Source organism: Meleagris gallopavo, chromosome 1 (genome assembly GCF_905368555.1).
Source record: "Meleagris gallopavo chromosome 1, MGAL_WU_HG_1.1, whole genome shotgun sequence".
Classification (NCBI taxonomy): domain Eukaryota; kingdom Metazoa; phylum Chordata; class Aves; order Galliformes; family Phasianidae; genus Meleagris; species Meleagris gallopavo.
In genome coordinates, this window is record NC_139404.1 from 109,958,078 (window position 1) to 109,975,910 (window position 17,833).

At 44.0% G+C, this 17,833-nt stretch overlaps 1 protein-coding gene across 5 annotated transcripts in view; it reads left to right on the forward strand.

The window, feature by feature from the left end:
* The first annotated feature begins 7,851 nt into the window (after positions 1 to 7,851).
* CASK (calcium/calmodulin dependent serine protein kinase) overlaps positions 7,852 to 17,833 on the forward strand; it is a 194,663-nt gene continuing 184,681 nt past the window's right edge. For all 5 annotated transcript variants that reach the window (XM_085209583.1, XM_085209606.1, XM_085209591.1 and 2 more), the window contains exon 1: positions 7,852 to 7,985. In XM_085209583.1, the coding sequence (XP_085065709.1) occupies positions 7,927 to 7,985 (59 nt within the window). In that variant the 5' untranslated portion in view covers positions 7,852 to 7,926. The remainder of the gene's footprint in view (positions 7,986 to 17,833) is intronic.

Consider the following 17,833-nt stretch of genomic DNA (forward strand, 5'->3'; position numbering starts at 1 on the left):
AATAATTTCACACACAGCACACGAATACCTTTTGACATAGAAAAAGCATTTTATCTTTGTGAAAGTACTTTCTCCTCCCAAACAAAAAGGCCCCAAACTACACATAAAAATCTCTGATGATACTTAAACCACATGTAGCAGATCATCAGGGGAGTATGGCTCAAATTTCTCTAAAATCGTGAAACTCTTCTGCCCGTAATGGAAGAGTTCAAAGAGATGCCATGTGCTGGATTTAGAGAGGTATCACAGAGCTTGGCTTGTTTTAGTTTCTTTGGTTTTGCTAAACATTTCACTATGAGCTTTAAGCTATAGCCCAGATGTTCTTGGTTCTCAGCACAATATTGTTGCAGTAGGTGCTTTCCCAGGTGAGAATGCTCAGGTTGGGTTTGCTCAGCAAGCTGCTGGAATTGTGCTGACAACTTGAGCCATAGGGAAATAGGGATACTTCTCCACTGTTTTTTTCCGTCTGTCAAACCTGAACAGAATTTCATGGGACACAGAAAGTGCACAGCTTTGCCCTCCAGGACTTTTCTCTGCTAAATTTCAAAGATCTGTTGTAAAATGATCTGTGAATTGTATTTCTACAGAGAAAGATTCGCAAGAAACTTTTTGAATTGCAACTTGGTCTGTCCAAATCAGGAAGTCGTCACTAACTCTTTTCATTACAGGTGGTTTTGTTCTTGAAAGAGCCTGTATGTTTGTGAGTGAATAATCACACAGTGTTGTAACATTTCAGCAAAAGAAAGCATAGGAAAAAGAGAAGCATGTGGGAAGTAGCTAAGTGACCAGGCAGAACAGTGATTGCTCTCTTCTGTGCAGCTGTACCCCACATAAAAAGAATGCAGGCAGAGAGAACCAGAAGAAAATGGAAAAAAAAAGATGGAAGATGAGGAAAATGGAACACTTGGCAAATAACTATTTACAGAATTAGTGTTCTTTTCTAAAGTATAAAATGTGGTAAGCTTGGCTTACCCTGAGGCTATAGGATAAGAAGTAAAGCTCTAACAATGTCTTAGAAGTCTTCAACTGTAAGACTTGTCAGCTGCTGGATTGTATTACGGCACATTAATAGAAATAGTGATTTGGGGAATGCAGTGAGAAAAAAAAATAGGCATCTCAAATCTAATAAATAGGGTTTGGAAAAGAAAATGCTGGCAGAATGAGGACAAAATAAAGGAGAAAGCTGGGAATGAAAAATGAAACACAGAGAAGAAACTAAAAGGCTGGGAATTTATATAAGAAATGCCCTAATGGGTTCATCCAGCTGTACTTACCCGGCAAGAGACAGACTGAGATCAATAACAAAGTCTTTCTTACTGGATAAGACTTATTCTTCGCATTCGAGGTATGCTGACTTGCATTTCCCCAAATGCTGAGAAGTTGACCGCAGAATTTGTAATGAATGACTGCATTTACACCTTTAAAACACAGGGCAAACAGGGCAGTGGTAGCTGGAGATACAGATTAGGAAACACATGAAAGCCTAATCACTGTTTGCACTCATTTCCCCTTCCACAGCCTCAGCACCTGTTTTGTGCTGTTTAGAGGCTGGAAGGGCTGGAACAGCTCAAACCTACACTCTGGGTGCATCAAAGTTTTGTATGGTGGCAAAATGACGCATCCTGCCTTGTTTTTTGCCTGTCCTGATGTTGTTGTCTAGTATTTCAGCGACTTTTACCAGCTGTCACTGCACCCTGCAGCAATGGCTTCAGAGAACTGTCAGGGTGACTCTGAGGGTTCTTCCTGGAGCTGTAACTGCCAGTTCCAAATTCAGCATCATGCACAGATGCCATACATTAGGATCTCCTTTAGATGCAGATTCCTTTCTTCTTACCAACACCAAGGATCCTATGGGCTCTCTCCTTCATGAGGCCCTTCTGGAGTTCTATTAGGAGGCATGTGTAAGCCTAAAGAGCTTAATATGTTGTACACAGTGTAGTAGGAGGGTGAGAAATGCAAGAGAGAAGAAAAGATGGTAGGAAAATATTAGGTTTTATTATTATTATTTATTTCCATGTTAGTATGTGGCATTCTGAGATTGTCTGCATGATGTGATTCGAACTCATTTATCAGTGAATAGGTGCACGACTCTAGCATATAGTCTCAAGTTACTGTTTGTTATAATAATGCAAAGATAGAAAGCATTTTGACTTGCTTCTATTACTTGTTTTTATCCCCTGTATACCCTGTAAGAACTTTTTAATTTCAAAAAGTTGCTGTAAAAGGATCAGGAGATTTCCTTCATAATTCATATTACTTAATCCACACCTGCCAATAAGAAAAGGCTGCAACTCTAGAGAAAAAAAAAAATAAGCGTGTGTCCTTAAGCTCTCCAGTAATCCAATCAAGATTGTTCACAGGTACACAGTATACAATGAATAGAAAAATGGAATGGCAAGGAACAGCTAAAAAAGAGACCCTCTTAAAGAAGGTTTTATGTCATTTCAAAGTTTTTCCCTCTCTTTTGATGTTGCCAGTTGCTCTTACATGCATCTGTTTCACCACTAGAAATTGATTTTGAAGGGTGACTATGAGCATCTATGGTAGTATCAGACATATTCACCTTTGACTATTGTACTATCATCAGTAGGACTACTGTCATTTATAGTCAATTATGAGTATAGTCTAATTATAGATAAGGAACATGACTTACCGTTCCTTGACTAAGATCTGCCTGATTACTTGATCTGGCATTTTCTCTCAGCTGGGTCAATAAAGGTGCAGTGTTCATCATGTCTGAAAGCCAGTGAAAAAGAATGCCCCATTCTAAAAAAAAAAATGTTAGTTCATAGCTAGTTGCCTGAGGAAATGATGTTTATGCTCTGCCATGTTCACATACAAGTACACACATTTGTATCTCTTCCAAGAAGTTTTGAACCTGGGGACCAATTTCAATTGGAACTAGATGAGGACAAGGTACAGTGGAAAGCTCGAACTGTTTCTTGAAGATCCGGGGCTGCTGAAAAGATAGCTCTGATTACATCTTCAGTACAGAAGGAAAGGAACGAAAATTCCCTTCTCCTTAAACAGTGAAGAGTTCACACTGTGGAGGAACTTTAAAAAAAAATGCAGTTGGAGATTGATCTTCATAGACAAACAAAATTCACCTACTTTCATGTGAAACCCACACTCTTTCATTCAGGTGTGCAAATGCTGTTCTGTGTGCTACACCTGAGTTTTGCAAATGCAGAGTGCTCTGGCACATGTGAGATTTCTAAGCTGATTTAATTATAGAGTGCTGTAAGAAGTTTTCCAGACTTCTTCAATGTTGGCTAATGACTTTACAGTCATTAGCACAGTACTTTTGGAAAATACTTTTTTACAGTGATTCAAACTGTACAAGTCTGTCTTGATCCAAACATCGCTTCTTTTTACTGCAACCAAAATACATTTTTATTGCCTCAAATACGGACTATTTTCAGATCATAGAATTCGCACACCTTAACAACACAGTACAGGTTGTCAGAAATCTGGTAGGCTTCTAACATTCTGTTTTATGACCTAAGAACAGTTCATACTCATCTTCTGCATCAGTATTATCCTCCAGTTCAGAATGTGACTGACAAGCAGCCCAAAATGCAGTGGACTGTGGAGGGCTACTGGGATGTGCAAAACATTTCCTTCCTTCACATAGGCAGTGTCACTTTTTCTTCTTACAAAGTCCTTTTCCTACCCCTGAAACAGCTGATGATCTAAACTGTTTTCCGACCAACAATAATCCTTACAAATGAATCATTCCAGGTCACAAGTGTAAATATTTCTCTGTTTGTATTTCGGATATTATTTTGTTATGAGATCTTAGACATGCCAATTTCAAAATTCAAACTATAACTTTTAAATTAAACCCAGAATTTACCAAGGAGATGTATTGAACATATGGGTGAAAATTAATAATGCCTGCCTGTGAAAGACTACTTCCAGACTTGTGGATGAAATTCATCCTCACAAACATATCTGCATATATATTGCTTGATGGTCATGCTGTTGGGAATTGGCTGCTGATAAACTTGGCAAACTAATGCTCATATTTTTTCAAGCTCATTCAATCTGAACATGAGATTAGTCACAGCATAGTTCTCAAAAGTTTTAGCAATTTCTGACTTATGGGTATTCTCTCTGCTTCTGTTTGTTCTGTGTACAACTTTTGATAATGCAGATCTGCATATAGATCCTAGTTCAGACAAATTCTTCTTGTGCAACATAAATGGATGGCAACATCCATTTCACTCCTCCTTGCACTGAATGTGGACAACAGACACATCTGTAAGCTTTGGTGTATGCTTCTTGCCAGCGTAAGCAATGAATGCTATAGCTGTTGAAAGAAGTGTCTGAACTTTATTCTAGTATGTGGGGAAAAAAAAGAAAAAAAGGAAGGGAAGGAAGGAAGGAAGGAAGGAAGGAAGGAAGGAAGGAAGGAAGGAAGGAAGGAAGGAAGGAAGGAAGGAAGGAAGGAAGGAAGGAAGGAAGGAAGGAAGGAAGGAAGGAAGGAAGGAAGGAAGGAAGGAAGGAATTGGAAGTTAGGCCCATCAGATAAAAAAAGAAACTACTATGCTCCATCCTGGAAGGTAGGAGGACCCTGTAAGCAGGCTTGATGCTAGAGAATGAAGCACTTCTCCTAAAGAAAGTTAATTTTTTGTTCATTGACTTCCAAGAAACTGTTTTCTCCTGATGGCAGCTTAAACTCATTCTCTTCTCCATGTTCACTAAGACTGATTGTTAGCAGAAAAATTGTTTACATGCAGGCATCCCCAAACCACAGCCAACTGCTTTCCGAATTTCTCAAAGTGTTTGTTCTATAAGAATATTTCAGTGCAAAGCTGCCCATGTATTATGCTCTGTATTCCTTGGTTTTGGTTTCATCTGCCACATCCAGGTCTGATGTCCAGCACCTGGGGAGTGAGGGAGGTGAGACACCTGTGAAGTGACGCTGCTAGAATGGGGAAATCATTTGCCTCAGTGATGGAATGGATCTGGTACAGTCATTTTTCTTCCTTGTGTGTTTTTGTATCAGTTTTTCCTGCTAGCTTCTAATGATGAATCTGCGTATTATCTGATGACAGTTAATTTTCCATACATAGGTGAGTACTCACCCACATTCGGAAACTTATTACTGAGAGGCCTGAGTGGTACTCAGCCTGCTCATCTCACAAAAGGAAAAAAAAATGGCTGCTCAGGTTACCCTGTGTGAAATTTATAGAACTGCAGAACCATAGAATATCCTGAGCTGGAAGGAAGCCACAAGAATCATCAAGTCCAACTACAAGCTCCACACAGGACCACCCAAAATCAAACCCTATGTCTGAGAGCACTGTCCAGATGCTCCCAGAACTCCGGCACTGGTGGCCGTGCCCACAGCCCTGGGCAGCCCGTTCCATGCCCACTGCCCTGTGGTGCAGCCCCTTTCCCTGACCCCCAGCTGCCCCTCCCCTGACACAGCTCCATGCCGTTCCCTCGGGCCCTGTCGCTGTCACACAGAGCAGAGCTCAGCGCTGCCCCTCCGCTCCCTGTGAGGAGCTGCAGCCGCCATCAGGCCTCCCCTCAGCTCCTCTGCTCTGGGCTGAGCACACTCATGGAACAGACAATCTAACCGTGTTGGCTTTTTATTGGCATTCCAAAGTGATGCTGTTTTAATGTTTTTAAACGCTTGTATGGCATAGAACATAACCTCATAGGAACATCTCTCACCTTACACGTTACCACTGTGCAGATTATAGGTTTAATTATTTTTGACAGTTTTCTTCATTTTATTCTTTTCAATTTGTATGGAGATAGGAACAGGACATTCTTGACAAAGTGTCCTCAGCTGCATTTTAAAGCAAACTTTTAAACTATTTCATCAGACAATTCTGTTTTGATAGGCTCTTCTTCTTTTTTTCCTGTGTGTAAGGAACAACTGTGTAACTTACCTTTATGTTGATGAGTTTTAAGAAGTTGCATGTGTGCGATACTACTACAGCAGAAATGAGGGTTGCTCCATAAGTAATGCCTCCTATTTTATTATGTTGGCACACGTCAGAGGCAGATGTTGGTGGTATGGCAGGAGATGTCAAACCCTCCCGCCAACATTCTGTTCCATGTTGTTGTCATATGACAGATAGCAGCAGAGGGGCAGTCCTGACACAGTGGCATCTGATGTGGAAGAGCATATGAAACAAAGGTGTGTCACTGAATTCCTCCTGCAGAAAAAATGGCACCTACTGACATTCATTGATGCTGAATGTTGATGGAGACCAAGCAGTGGATGTGAGCACAGTGAGGTGGTGGCTGGTGCGTTTCAGCAGTGGTGACAGCAACAGTGGGGCACCTCTGCAGATTGTTACAAGAGTGGCATGCAGGCTCATGTCCGTGGTTGTTGAAAATGCATAGCTAGTGGTGAGTGTTGAAAAACAGTGTTTTGTAGCTGAGAATTTGCTCTATAAAGTAGTGCCATTGTGCTCTTGGTATCTGTAGTAGTTTCCATGCAAATAAATAAGAGACATGACCTTTGCAGAAACCTACATACTTTGGAAACTGCAACAGTTCCCAGCTAATTCCTACAGGACACAACACTCTTCCACAAGGCTTCTAACTCAAAGCTCAAAAAGCACACCCATGCGACTCGCAGATATCTTCTGCGGGTACTTTTTTGTGAGTGTAATGTAAAAAGCACAGAATGGAACCTGGCAGGTTAAGCACTCCATGTTGTGACATTCATGGGATGTCTCAGACATTCCTTTGAGTGGTTTTACGATGAAACGACCAGTCACCTGCCCAAGTGGATGCGCATCAGAGCACTCTCGGAAGGCTCCTTTAATTGGCTGCGGGAGTGCTGTTTCACCAGCAACAAAGCTGTTTCAAAAACCGCTCCAGATACAACAGCCCCTCAAAGCCAACATCCTGCTAGGAGAAAATTCGCTCTACCCGTTCCCGGACAAAGCTGCGGAGCTTGGGCAGAGGGACCGTCACCGCAGGCAGGGCTGCAGGCACCAGACGGCAGCGTGCAGCTGACTGAGAAGAAAAACCCCTCCCGCGTCTGCCCACGCAACGCCCGGCGGAGCCGCGGGACGCTCCCAACACCTGCACTCGACTCAGCCCGCCCCGCCGCTGGCGCTCGCAGCCACCCCGCGGAGCCCCCTCCCCGCACCATGACGTCATCGCACGCCGCGCCTGCGCACCGCGCGCCGACCGACCCTCCCCGACCCCTCGGCGGGGGAGGGGGCGTGGCCCCGCGCGCGGCGCGGGCGGGGAGGAAGGGAGCGGAAACCAACGCGGGCCCCCCGCGTGCGTGCGTGTGTGTGTGTGTGCGTGCCGCGCCTGCTCGGCCGCGCGCGCGCACCCGGGGCGCCCGCCCCCGCCACGGCCTTTGCGTGACGGCCGCGGGGAGCGCGCGCGAGCGCCCCCGCCCTCCCGTGCGGCCAGCGCCTATCGCGGCCGCCGCCGCCGCCTCTCCTCCTCGCGGCTGGGAGCGGAACCGACGGCCGCGCCGGCGCCTCCCCGCCCCTCCCCCTCCTACTATTATCCTCCCGCACGGTGCGCGCTCCCCTAGCCACCCCTTTTCTCCCCCCCCACCTCCCCGGTGCCTCGGGAGCGCGCCCGCTCGGCGAGGGAGGGATCGAGCCGGCGCTGCCGCCCGCCGCTGCCGCCTATCCCCTCCATGGAGCTCGCGCCGCCCCATTGAGCCGGAGCCGCCCGCCGCTGCCGCCCGGGAGTAACCGGGGGAGGGAGGGGGGGTGGGGGGAGGAAGGTGGGGTCGCGGGGTGCGTGACACACGCGGCGGCCCAAGAAGCGGAGAGCCCCGGCGGTGGTTGCGGTTGTTGGCGCTGAGCGGCGGGGGAGCGCGCCGCGCGGCAGGGAGCGCGCCCGCGGCCCCCCCGCTTCCTTCTCCTCCTCCTCCTCCTTCTCCTCCTCCTCCCCCCGCAACCGGGGCCGCCGCCTGACGGGCGGACCATGGCCGACGACGACGTGCTGTTCGAGGACGTGTACGAGCTGTGCGAGGTGATCGGCAAGTGAGTCCCGCGGGGAGGGGGAGGGGGGGAGAAAAGGAGAAGGGAGGGGGAGAGCAGAGCCCCCCAACCCCAGCGCGGGGATGCTGTGCTCGGCACCCACCTGAGTCGCGGTGCGGGCGGCCCCGGCGCGCTGCCCGCCGCTCTGAGCTTGGGGATGGGGGGGTTGGGGGGAGGGGGGGAAAGCAGCCCCGGTGCTTCCTCAGCCACCATGATTGCCGCCCGCCCGGCCGCCGCGCAGCCTGGTGCTGCCCAGCCCTCCTGTTCTCCTCCCCGTCCCCGGCACACCCATCGGTGGTTGCCTACTGGGGAAGGATCGCTGTGGATCCACCTATCGCTCGGGTGGCCGCGCCAGAGGTGTTGGCTCTCCCCGAGCCTTGGCGCACAATGAGCGGCGTGCTGCTGGCGGTGCCCCTGGCACCCCGTGCTCGCGCGGATCTCTGCCTTCCCTCCGCTCTCCGGCGGTGCGTGAGGCTGGGGGAGAACTTGGCTTCTCCGGTCTCCTTATGCAACTGTTACTGCGTGCTCGTGTCAAACCTCGGAGGTCGCTCGGCGTTCCCCGTCTGCCTGTTTTGGGCCACGCTCCTGTAGGCTGCACGGAGATGACAGCTCTGTGCGTTACCACACCAAGAAAACGCAGAGCATCCCCCAAATCAGATGGCGCTGAACGGGAGCTGAACTCCCCGCTCTGTATTTTCGTGACTGCCCGGTTTCAAAATCCTTTTCTGTTTATTCGTTGTGTTCCACACGCCTCCTATGGTTGTGCTTGGGTTGCGTGAAAGATGTAGCAGTGTTGCTGCTTCCTAATTGTCTGTGTGTGTCTGACTGAGCAGCTGAGATTGCTGTGGGAGCCTTAGCGTGGCACTGCTCTGGGTGCCTGCAGCTCTTTCTTCCTGAGGATGAATTCTGCAAGAGCGGCGTTCCCTGTGTTTTGATTATAAACAAAGAGTTTATCCGCATGTATTTTCTCTCCCACCCCCCAGCAGCGTGCTTCTCAGTTTCTATCTGCTGCTGCCCGCTTTCAGAGCTCAGGCTAAAAATATTCTGGAATTAATCTTTCCTGAGGATTATACTAAAATGCTTGTCTTGGACTTAGCAGGTTATTTTGTTGTCAGCTGAAGTTTCAGCACTCTGCTCTGTCATTTCACATAGTATTACCACCTTTCCCTGGCCACAAACAACTTTTAAAAATAGGAAGCTTAGATGGCCTTGCTTGCTGTCATAAGCTGAAAGCTCTTGTCGGTTGTTCATGGGGAGCTTACGTAGCCGAGAAACAAAACTGTGATGAAACGTGTTTTGAAGGTGATTTTTGGCATGCTCCTTTCACAAGTGGTTTTATGCTAACCGCTGCAGTTCACACACTGCTTTCTCAGAGCTGGGTACCGTTAGAAAGAAGGTGAAGTGCTTCTGCTTGACAGGACTGCGCGTGCTTTTAGAGAATGGCTCATTCACAGCCACCCAGATGTTGGTGCAGCTCCGATGACTTTTGGTGTTGTGTTATGAGAATTTTGAAGGGAGCCAACATTCAAAACCTGTGAATTGTGAAGCTTCTTTAGCTGATAGCTGAGATTTAATTGTTCTGGATGTGTTATGATGTAACTTGATCTAACAGATAAATGTGGGGTTGTAGGAGCACGATGCTGCCAAGAGCACTGTAATAGAACAGGGTGGATCACTGAAGATAGCAGTGGTGGTGGGAAGGGGTTTGTATGCGGATGTTGTGTCTCTCCTCTAAACTGCACAGTTTTGTTCAGTTGTATAAGTAGCATTCCTGTTTCTTTGCAGTGCTACTCAGGTGAATTCTGAGGAATTGGGGATGCAGCATCTTTATTTAGCTTTCAGATTTTTGATAGCACCTCGCTCATCTTTAGGCAACCTGGGGAAAGCCTCTGTAAATCTGCTTTGAATTGCTATGTATGCATCTGGCTAAACGTCTTTCAGTGAACCATCAACTAAACGTCTGCACCTTCCTGTGATTTATTATTGATTGATTGAGTAATCTGGTTCTTGCAAATAGCACATCCGGCCCTGATTTGTGTTTTAGGTTCATGAAATATTAAAGTGTATGATTTATCTTGCCTAAATGGGTAGTTACCACTGTCATTTGAAATAGTAAAAGGTATTTCCAGAAAGGATGTGGGAAAGAGATTTTGAACTGTAAAATAACTGAATATTTTGTCTGACTTTGTAAGAGAAAATCTCAAAGTTCCCATACAGTCCTCTATGGGAGTTTACTTGCTGGCAGTATGTGGTCCTATTTGTTGAAGCTTATTCTGAACTTTTGAATAAACTTTAAACAATTTTAAATGCGATAAACTGATAAGACTTATTTTGTATAAACACAATGATAATAGCTTTTTGCTGGAGTGTGGAACAGTAGCTGTAGCAGTGTATGAAAGAATTGATCAGGATGACAGAGTGATGAATCGTTTATTATGTGCCATTTAATGTGTTTGAGTTCTGCAAGCATGCATTTTTCATTCTGAATAGATAGAGGATAAAAGAAAAGCCAGGAGGGATTGGGAGAATTTCTAATCCATGTTTCCTTTAGAAAAAAATTTGAGGGCAATTTTCATTTGCATATCCTTCCAGTATTCCAATTTCTTTGCTGAATGCTGTGGAGAGATAAAAATTGAGTAATAAATCCAATGTCTTGTTAAACTTTTTTAAAGTGGCATCTGTGACGCTAGTGTTAGTCATGTGGTTTTACTTTACCAAATGTGTGATCTTCTGGGTTGCTGTCTTATTTTCAGAGTTGGCTGGCACAAGCATGCTTCAGTGCAAGAAGTCACTGGGGGCTTCTAGCTTGGCCTTCAAAAACACAGTAGTATATCTGGGCATAAAAGACACAAGCCTGCCTTGTTTATTTTTTATTCAAACCTGCTTCCAGTTAGCTTTGAAGGGATTTTCCCTGTGTGTTGATGAGAAGTACATAAGCTAAAATATTTAAGGCTTCCATTGTGTTGATCAGAGCATGCATTTGATTAACAGGCTGCAGATAGTGGTGACAGGTGTACTTCTTTATTTTTCATTGAAATTTGCATTCAGAGTACATTGAGTGGTTCTCAAAACTCCGTGTTGCTGTAGGGCTGAAACAACTGTTTGGGTTTATAACAGGAGCTCTGTGTAAATGTAACAGAAGCCTTCATTACTCTGAAGAGAATGCCTGTCTTTAAGCTAGAACAGACAAAGTTGATATTGAACTTAGAAGTCCAAAACATGACTTTTATGACAGATACCTTCTTCTGCGAGGACTTTATCTCACATTAATGGTTTTGCTTTCTGCGCCTATTAAGACTCATGTTGATTAATGTTAGCTTTAGAGGGGTACTGTAAAAACTGTCTGATCTGCCTAATAGTAGGATTAGGATTGTGTGTTCCTCCAATACAGGTTCCTACCTTTATATGTATCTCCAAATTTTGAAGTTAGAAATACAATGTGATAATGTTGATAAGAGTTTCTGTTGAAGTGTGCATTGGTCACAGTTTAAATCCTTAGTCTTCATCTTGATAGTCACGTGAATTAGTTTTTTTGTCTAGCACAAGTGGGCTGTAAATTTGTACAGTTATTGTGTATAGTAGTGGTGCAGTTGCTGGCATTTTTAGTACCAAAAATAATGTGATAGTCGGTGCTGCTGTAGTTTCAGGATGTTCTCTGCAATATGACTAGGTTCAAGTTAGCTGTACTCTGCATTGCATGCTCAGGATTTCAGTTTTTCATCCCTCCCTCTTCTGTGCTGGGCTTCTCTGCTTGGGCTCTTCTCTCTGGTGAGGAGGAGTTTGAGTATCTACAGCCTGAAGGAGTTCCTCTCTTCTCCATAGTGACAGTGCCAGAATATGGATGATATAAGGGAAGGGAGGATGGGATGACGATGTATTGAGGCAAGTGGTGGGATTTTTATACAAGATTTTTATTTTTTTTTGCATTAAAGTATGGAGGCCTGTTTCCCATTCTAATAGGATGGAAGTAGGGTGGTTGTGGTTCCATCCTGAGCTGTTATCTTGAAACGGACATGCTTTAAACTTGTATCCCAGTCAGAATGATTAAGAGAGGAGAGATCTCATGTACTCCGTGTCCAAGAAATGGAAGTATGGTGACAGTAAAACTCTCTAGAATGATTCTCATTGCTTCAGTGATGTAGTACATCAGTATTGCCTCTGTTTTCTCTGCATGGCAGTGAGAACAATACTTTTGTCTCAAATGTGCTTTTTCTCTAGTGCACTGTTGAGGTTTTGCATCTTGTGTAAAACCAATGGATGTAACTGCTGAGTTTAATTTTGACAAAGCAAAGGAAAACATGAAACAATTGCAGTGTGTTCTCACTGTTCAGAAAGGAGGGAGAAAGAGGGGAACTTTTCAGGGATATGGAACGCTGTCTGATTTAGCTTTTTAATTCCTTAGTGCTGTTTGATGGAGTGGTGGCATTGATGGACAAGGGAAAGGCGACCGATGTCATTTACCTGGATTTGAGCAAGGCCTTTGACATGGCTCCCCAAATGGAGGGATGTGGATTTGATGGGTGGTCCACTTGATGGATAGGAAATTGGTTGAAAGGCCGCAGACAGAGGGTGGTCATCAATGGCTCTCTGTCCAGGTGGAGGCCGGTAACGAGCAGCGTCCCCCAGGGGTCTGTCTTGGGACTGGTGCTCTTTAACATCTTTATCAATGACATCGACAGCAGAATCAACTGCACCCTCAGCAAGTTTGCTGATGACACCAAGCTGAGTGGTGCAGTTGACAAGGTGGAAGGAAGGGATGCCATTCAGGGGGACCTCGACAGGATGGAAAGGTGGACCCGGGTGAACCTAATGAGGTTCAACACAGCGAAGTGCAGGGTTTTGCTCTTGGGCCGGAGGAATCCCAGGCATCCATGCAGACTGGAAGGAGCGGTCCTTGAGAGCAGCCCTGTGGAGAAGGACCTGGGGGTCCTGATGGATGAAAAACTTAACAAGAGCCAGCAGTGTGCTCTCGCAGCGTGGAAAGCAAATGGTATCCTGGGCTCCATCAGAAGAGGGGTGGCCAGCAGGGACAGGGAGGTGATTGTCTCTTTCTACTCTGCTCTTGTGAGGCCCCATCTGGAGTACTGTGTCCAGGTCTGGAGCCCCCAGTACAAGAAAGACAGAGAGCTGTCAAAGAGGGTCCAGAGGAGAGCCGCAAAGATGATCAGGGGACTGGAGCACCTCCCATATGAAGACAGGCTGAGGGAGCTGGGCTTGTTCAGCCTGGAGAAGAGAAGGCTGTGGGGAGACCTCATTGCAGCCTTTCAGTACCTAAAGGGAGCCTAAAAACAGGAGGGGAGTCAACCCTTTGGAAGGGTAGATAACAGCAGGACAAGGGGAAATGGTTTTAAGTTGAGGGAGGGAAGATTTAGGTTGGATGTCAGGGGGAAGTTCTTTACTATGAGTGGTGAGGTGCTGGAACAGGCTGCACAGAGAGGCTGTGGATGCCCCGTCCCTGGAGGTGTTCAAGGCCAGGTTGGATGGGGCCCTGGGCAGCCTGGTCTTGTATTAAATGGAGAGGTTGGTGGCCCTACATGTGGCAAGGGGGTTGGAGATTGATAATCCTTGAGATCTCTTTCAATCCTGGCCATTCTGTGTTTCTGTTTGATATACTGGTGTTCTAATATATGTCCAGCTGTTTTCTGTGTTAAAGTGTTGAAGATGAACAGGTTATAATGAATGTGTGGTTTAAGTGTGAAGTTATAATGTATATTGCTCTAGAAAACTAGCGTATACAGTTGCTGGACTATCTACTTACCTAAGTTATTGTGCTACAGATTTTAACTGTAATACTGACCTGGTTCTGCTTATGAAAGTCTATCCAACCGTAGCTGAACACAAGGTGGAATTAAAATATGTGGTTGTGGAGTTAAACATTTGAATTGATACTCTCTTGTCCATTTTTTGGTGTTGTTTTGATAAGCAGCTTCTTTCCTCACATGCATCCTTATGATGTAGACAAGACAGCTGTGATGACTGGGAAGTAGAGTTGTTTTTAGGAGGGGAATTTCATCTAGGAAAATACACTGAGATTGCGCAGGGCCTTTGCAGATGTTTTTGTGCTTTAACACCCAAGAGAGGGAATGTAGGAGCAGCGGAGCAACAGCATGCAGAATAGTCCTGAGTAATTTTAGGCAGTGAGTTAGTTGACGTAAGACTTGCTGGCTACCAAAATTCTGGAGAAGCTGTCTTGGAGAAGTTGTGGGACAAGAAACTGTATTGATTTGGAGATCTGCTCAGTTAATTGCTTGATCTTTTTATTAGCATAGCTCTGTTGCCTTCTAGAATGGGGCCTAGGCTTTAGGATCCTAGCAATCCTTGACTGTCATTTCATTAAAATGCAATGCTTCATTTTAATGAGTGATAGAGAAATACTACGAGTGGAAAAATCTGTATTTTATGTCAACAGCCACTTATGTACTTAGTCCTTTGTTTGATACACTGGCCTTTTTATGTAGATGTCATGACAATGAATGGCAATTGAGCAGTATTAACTGCTTATTATGTATTAACTGGTTATTACATTGTGGTGTATTCAAAGATCACTTTTCAGAAGGCTGTAGTCATATTAAATGTGTCATCTAAGGAATGGTGACTTCAGAATTGAAAGGGGTTAGTGTTAAAACTAGGTATTTCATGCCAAATTATGTAATTAATTTTAAAAAATAAATCTTAGGAATTCTCCTAAGAGGGAATCTCCTAATAAACAGTGTGAAGATGTGTATATATAGGACGTATAGTGTTGCATGGCTAAAGTTCATAGCCCTAGTAATTTCAGAAGTTGGACTGATCTCTTAAGATACTGTACCAGTCAGCTAATATAGCCACCTACAGAACCCCAAGTAACACTTTATTTTTCTTTGTGTTTATCAGGTAATATATAAGAAAATACTTCCGTAAGGACACCCTAAGCATGGGACAGGAAAGCCTTTCTTTCAAAGTAGTTGTAAACTGAAATGTGTTTCAGAGTGTCAGATCACTAACTTGTTGTAATAAGCTTCTGCTGTATTTGCTTGCAAAGCATTGTTTCCAGTGGTATCCCATTCTGTCTCCCCTGTCAAAAACAGGAATGCACAGCAGGTTTGTCGTGATAGTGTTACCACTGTTCAGGCCCCATTTTTATCCACAACTTCAGTTTTTATAATAAACATGGCTAAATGAGGTTTGAAATAATTGTTGGAGCTTGACAGTGAAGATGTTTGGATTATAATAAGGGTTTAGCTTTTTTTTTCCTTCAATTTATACAAGAAGCAGATGTATCCTTTCAGAGAAACAGCTAGAAAACCATTGCAGAATCAATGTAGGACTGAGAGAATCAAGGACTACTTCCTAATATAGTTTCAAATGACAGAGATGACCCCCAGTTTGTTAAGATATGCCTTGTTCTTTTGCTTTCACATCTTTGTGCTGGAGTAGGGTAGGAAGGTGTAGCTAGTGATTTACTACACACCTCCTGTCTTTTACTGCAGTGTTCAAGGTACAGTAGGACTGTACTTTTTTTTCCAGGCAGAGGACCTTCAGTATTTTTGTCATCAATGCTTTGTCAGTTTTGTATTTTGACTCAGTCTTTTCAGAAACTAGTAGTTGAAATTTCACTATGTGAAGACATTTGATACATGGTTCTTACAGACTCGGAACAGTCGCTGTATGCACCTTAAGTTCTAAAGAAATCAGAATTGTAAATAGCATTTGGTTAGTTTTTCACATGGCTCCTGCATCTGTTTCTTTGGCTTTTTGATGGCATGTTAACTGAAGGTAATCCAGTTTCCTTTTGACTACCATCCCTCTATTCTTTGAATAGTGTGCCTGTAGGCAATTGCTCCTCACTTTTAACGTTGAGAAAATTTCTAAGGCTATTTGAATTAATAAAACTCTAAAGAGTTTGCCTCCTAACAAAATGTTCAGAAGTGAAATATCAGGTACCTATTCTGGTTTAAAAGGTGTTCTGTGTTTCAGTTCAGTATTTTAGGAAGCACTTAGAGCTAAGCTGAAAAACTGCTTGTCTCGTCAGTTCTAATGTAGCTGAGATTGAGTAACTCTTGTCGTTTTAAAGTGTGTCTTCCAAGGGAACATGTGGTTCTTCATTGTTAATTCATGGTTAATGGTTCTTCATGTGGTTAATTCAGAACTTTGTTTAAACTCACTGTTGCCAGGATTTGGAAGGTAGTTCACATTTGGAAATTTTTGACCCAAAGAGCTCTAGAGGTAAAGAAAAAAACTGTGTTGTGAGGCTGAGGTTTCTCAAGTGCAGTGGCTTTTAAGATATTCATTGAGTACCTTCATATGTGAAATCTGGCTTTAGTCATGTATCTTCTTATGTGGATGTGTAAAGTATCCATTTTTATTTTGTGCCTTCAGGATTTAGGATGGGCTCTGTCAGTATTTAAGCTGTTGTAATGATGAGGGGAAAAAATGCTTTTACAAAGGTGGTGCCCAGTTGATAACATTCTGTCATCACATTTGGATGTTGTAGCTAAAAAGAATGTAGGTTATCCTATCATTTTCATCCTCCTCTAAGATAATTCTGCAAATTGAACTGTTAGCTGCCTTCTTATCTTGGGATGATTTTTTTTGTTTGTTTGTTTTGGCCTCAAATGTTGTTCCCTATTCTGAATGGAGGGGAATAGTTCTACACAGCAGAAAAGCACTTACTTGTTTCAGTGATCCTTGCAAGTGTATATGTGAAGAACCATTATCTCTCTCCCCCACAACATTGATAAGGGAAAGATGATACAGAAGGTGGGAGTGAGGATAGCTTAGGAAGAAGACAGAAATGTAGGGAGTGCTATCTTTCAGAGATAGAATCTCTCCTGAATTGGTACTGATCTGACCTAGTAACTTTTCTTGGAATGGAGGTTTGCCAGGGATAAATTCGAATCCAACAGAATCAGATAGGAAGAGTTTGGATGGCTTTATAGCAAACATCTTTGGGCCCCTGGGTGAGGCATTGTAGGAGTATGTGAGTGCAATTTCTCTGATGCGAGTTGGATTAAGTTTCTTGTTGCTGGAAGTCTTGCTCGTCTCATGTGCTTCCATTCCCTGCTGCATGATCCCCTCTTCCTCTGTGCCAGCTTTAGCACCCATCTGATCTGTATAAGCCAGGTGTACTATGAAGTTGGGTCACTTGTTGGGTGAGTTATTTTTCTGTTGGCTTTACTGGTTCAAACTGAGCCACAGTGCAGTAGCTCAAGGTAGAAGATGTAGGAACAGGTGTGCAGCATTCCTCCCTTCCCCCTACCCTTGACAACAGTGAACTATTAAGTTAGGCCATATCATTAAATACTTCACTGTACATCTGATATTTTTATGTTTTGAATACTTGCATTAACTCCTTGATGCATATTAGCTTATGGTATGGGTGGTTTTACAGATGCTCTTCAAGTGTTGTGTTTTGTTGTGTCCTTCAGGACTGCAGTATTAGCAGTTAAAGACATAACTTGCACTCTGAATCCTAAGTGTGCTTAGTGTTTGTAATTCCTTTTAATTTTATAAAAAACCAAACCTGTTGTTTCTGGTTCTGATGTGCTTATGTTTGAGAGTACTCATAACACGGGTAGGAAAAATCAAGGAATTTAAAACTAAGTTTTCTTGGCCTACCTTTTTTCAGATTTGCTTTTGCTGTAAAACTAAATTTAAAATATATTGTATTGAACAAAAACTTGGTCTGATTAAAATACTTGCCTGCAAGAGAGGGAATTCTGTGTTAGGACATCTAGATCAAATTTAGATTGAAAAGTATCAACTTCTGCTTACAGAAGACATTGTTTTCCCTTCTTTGTACCCCAAACTTTATTGTGTTCCTGCAAGCATCCTCATTCCAAAGCTTTGGTGCTTATAGAAATGAAAGCAAC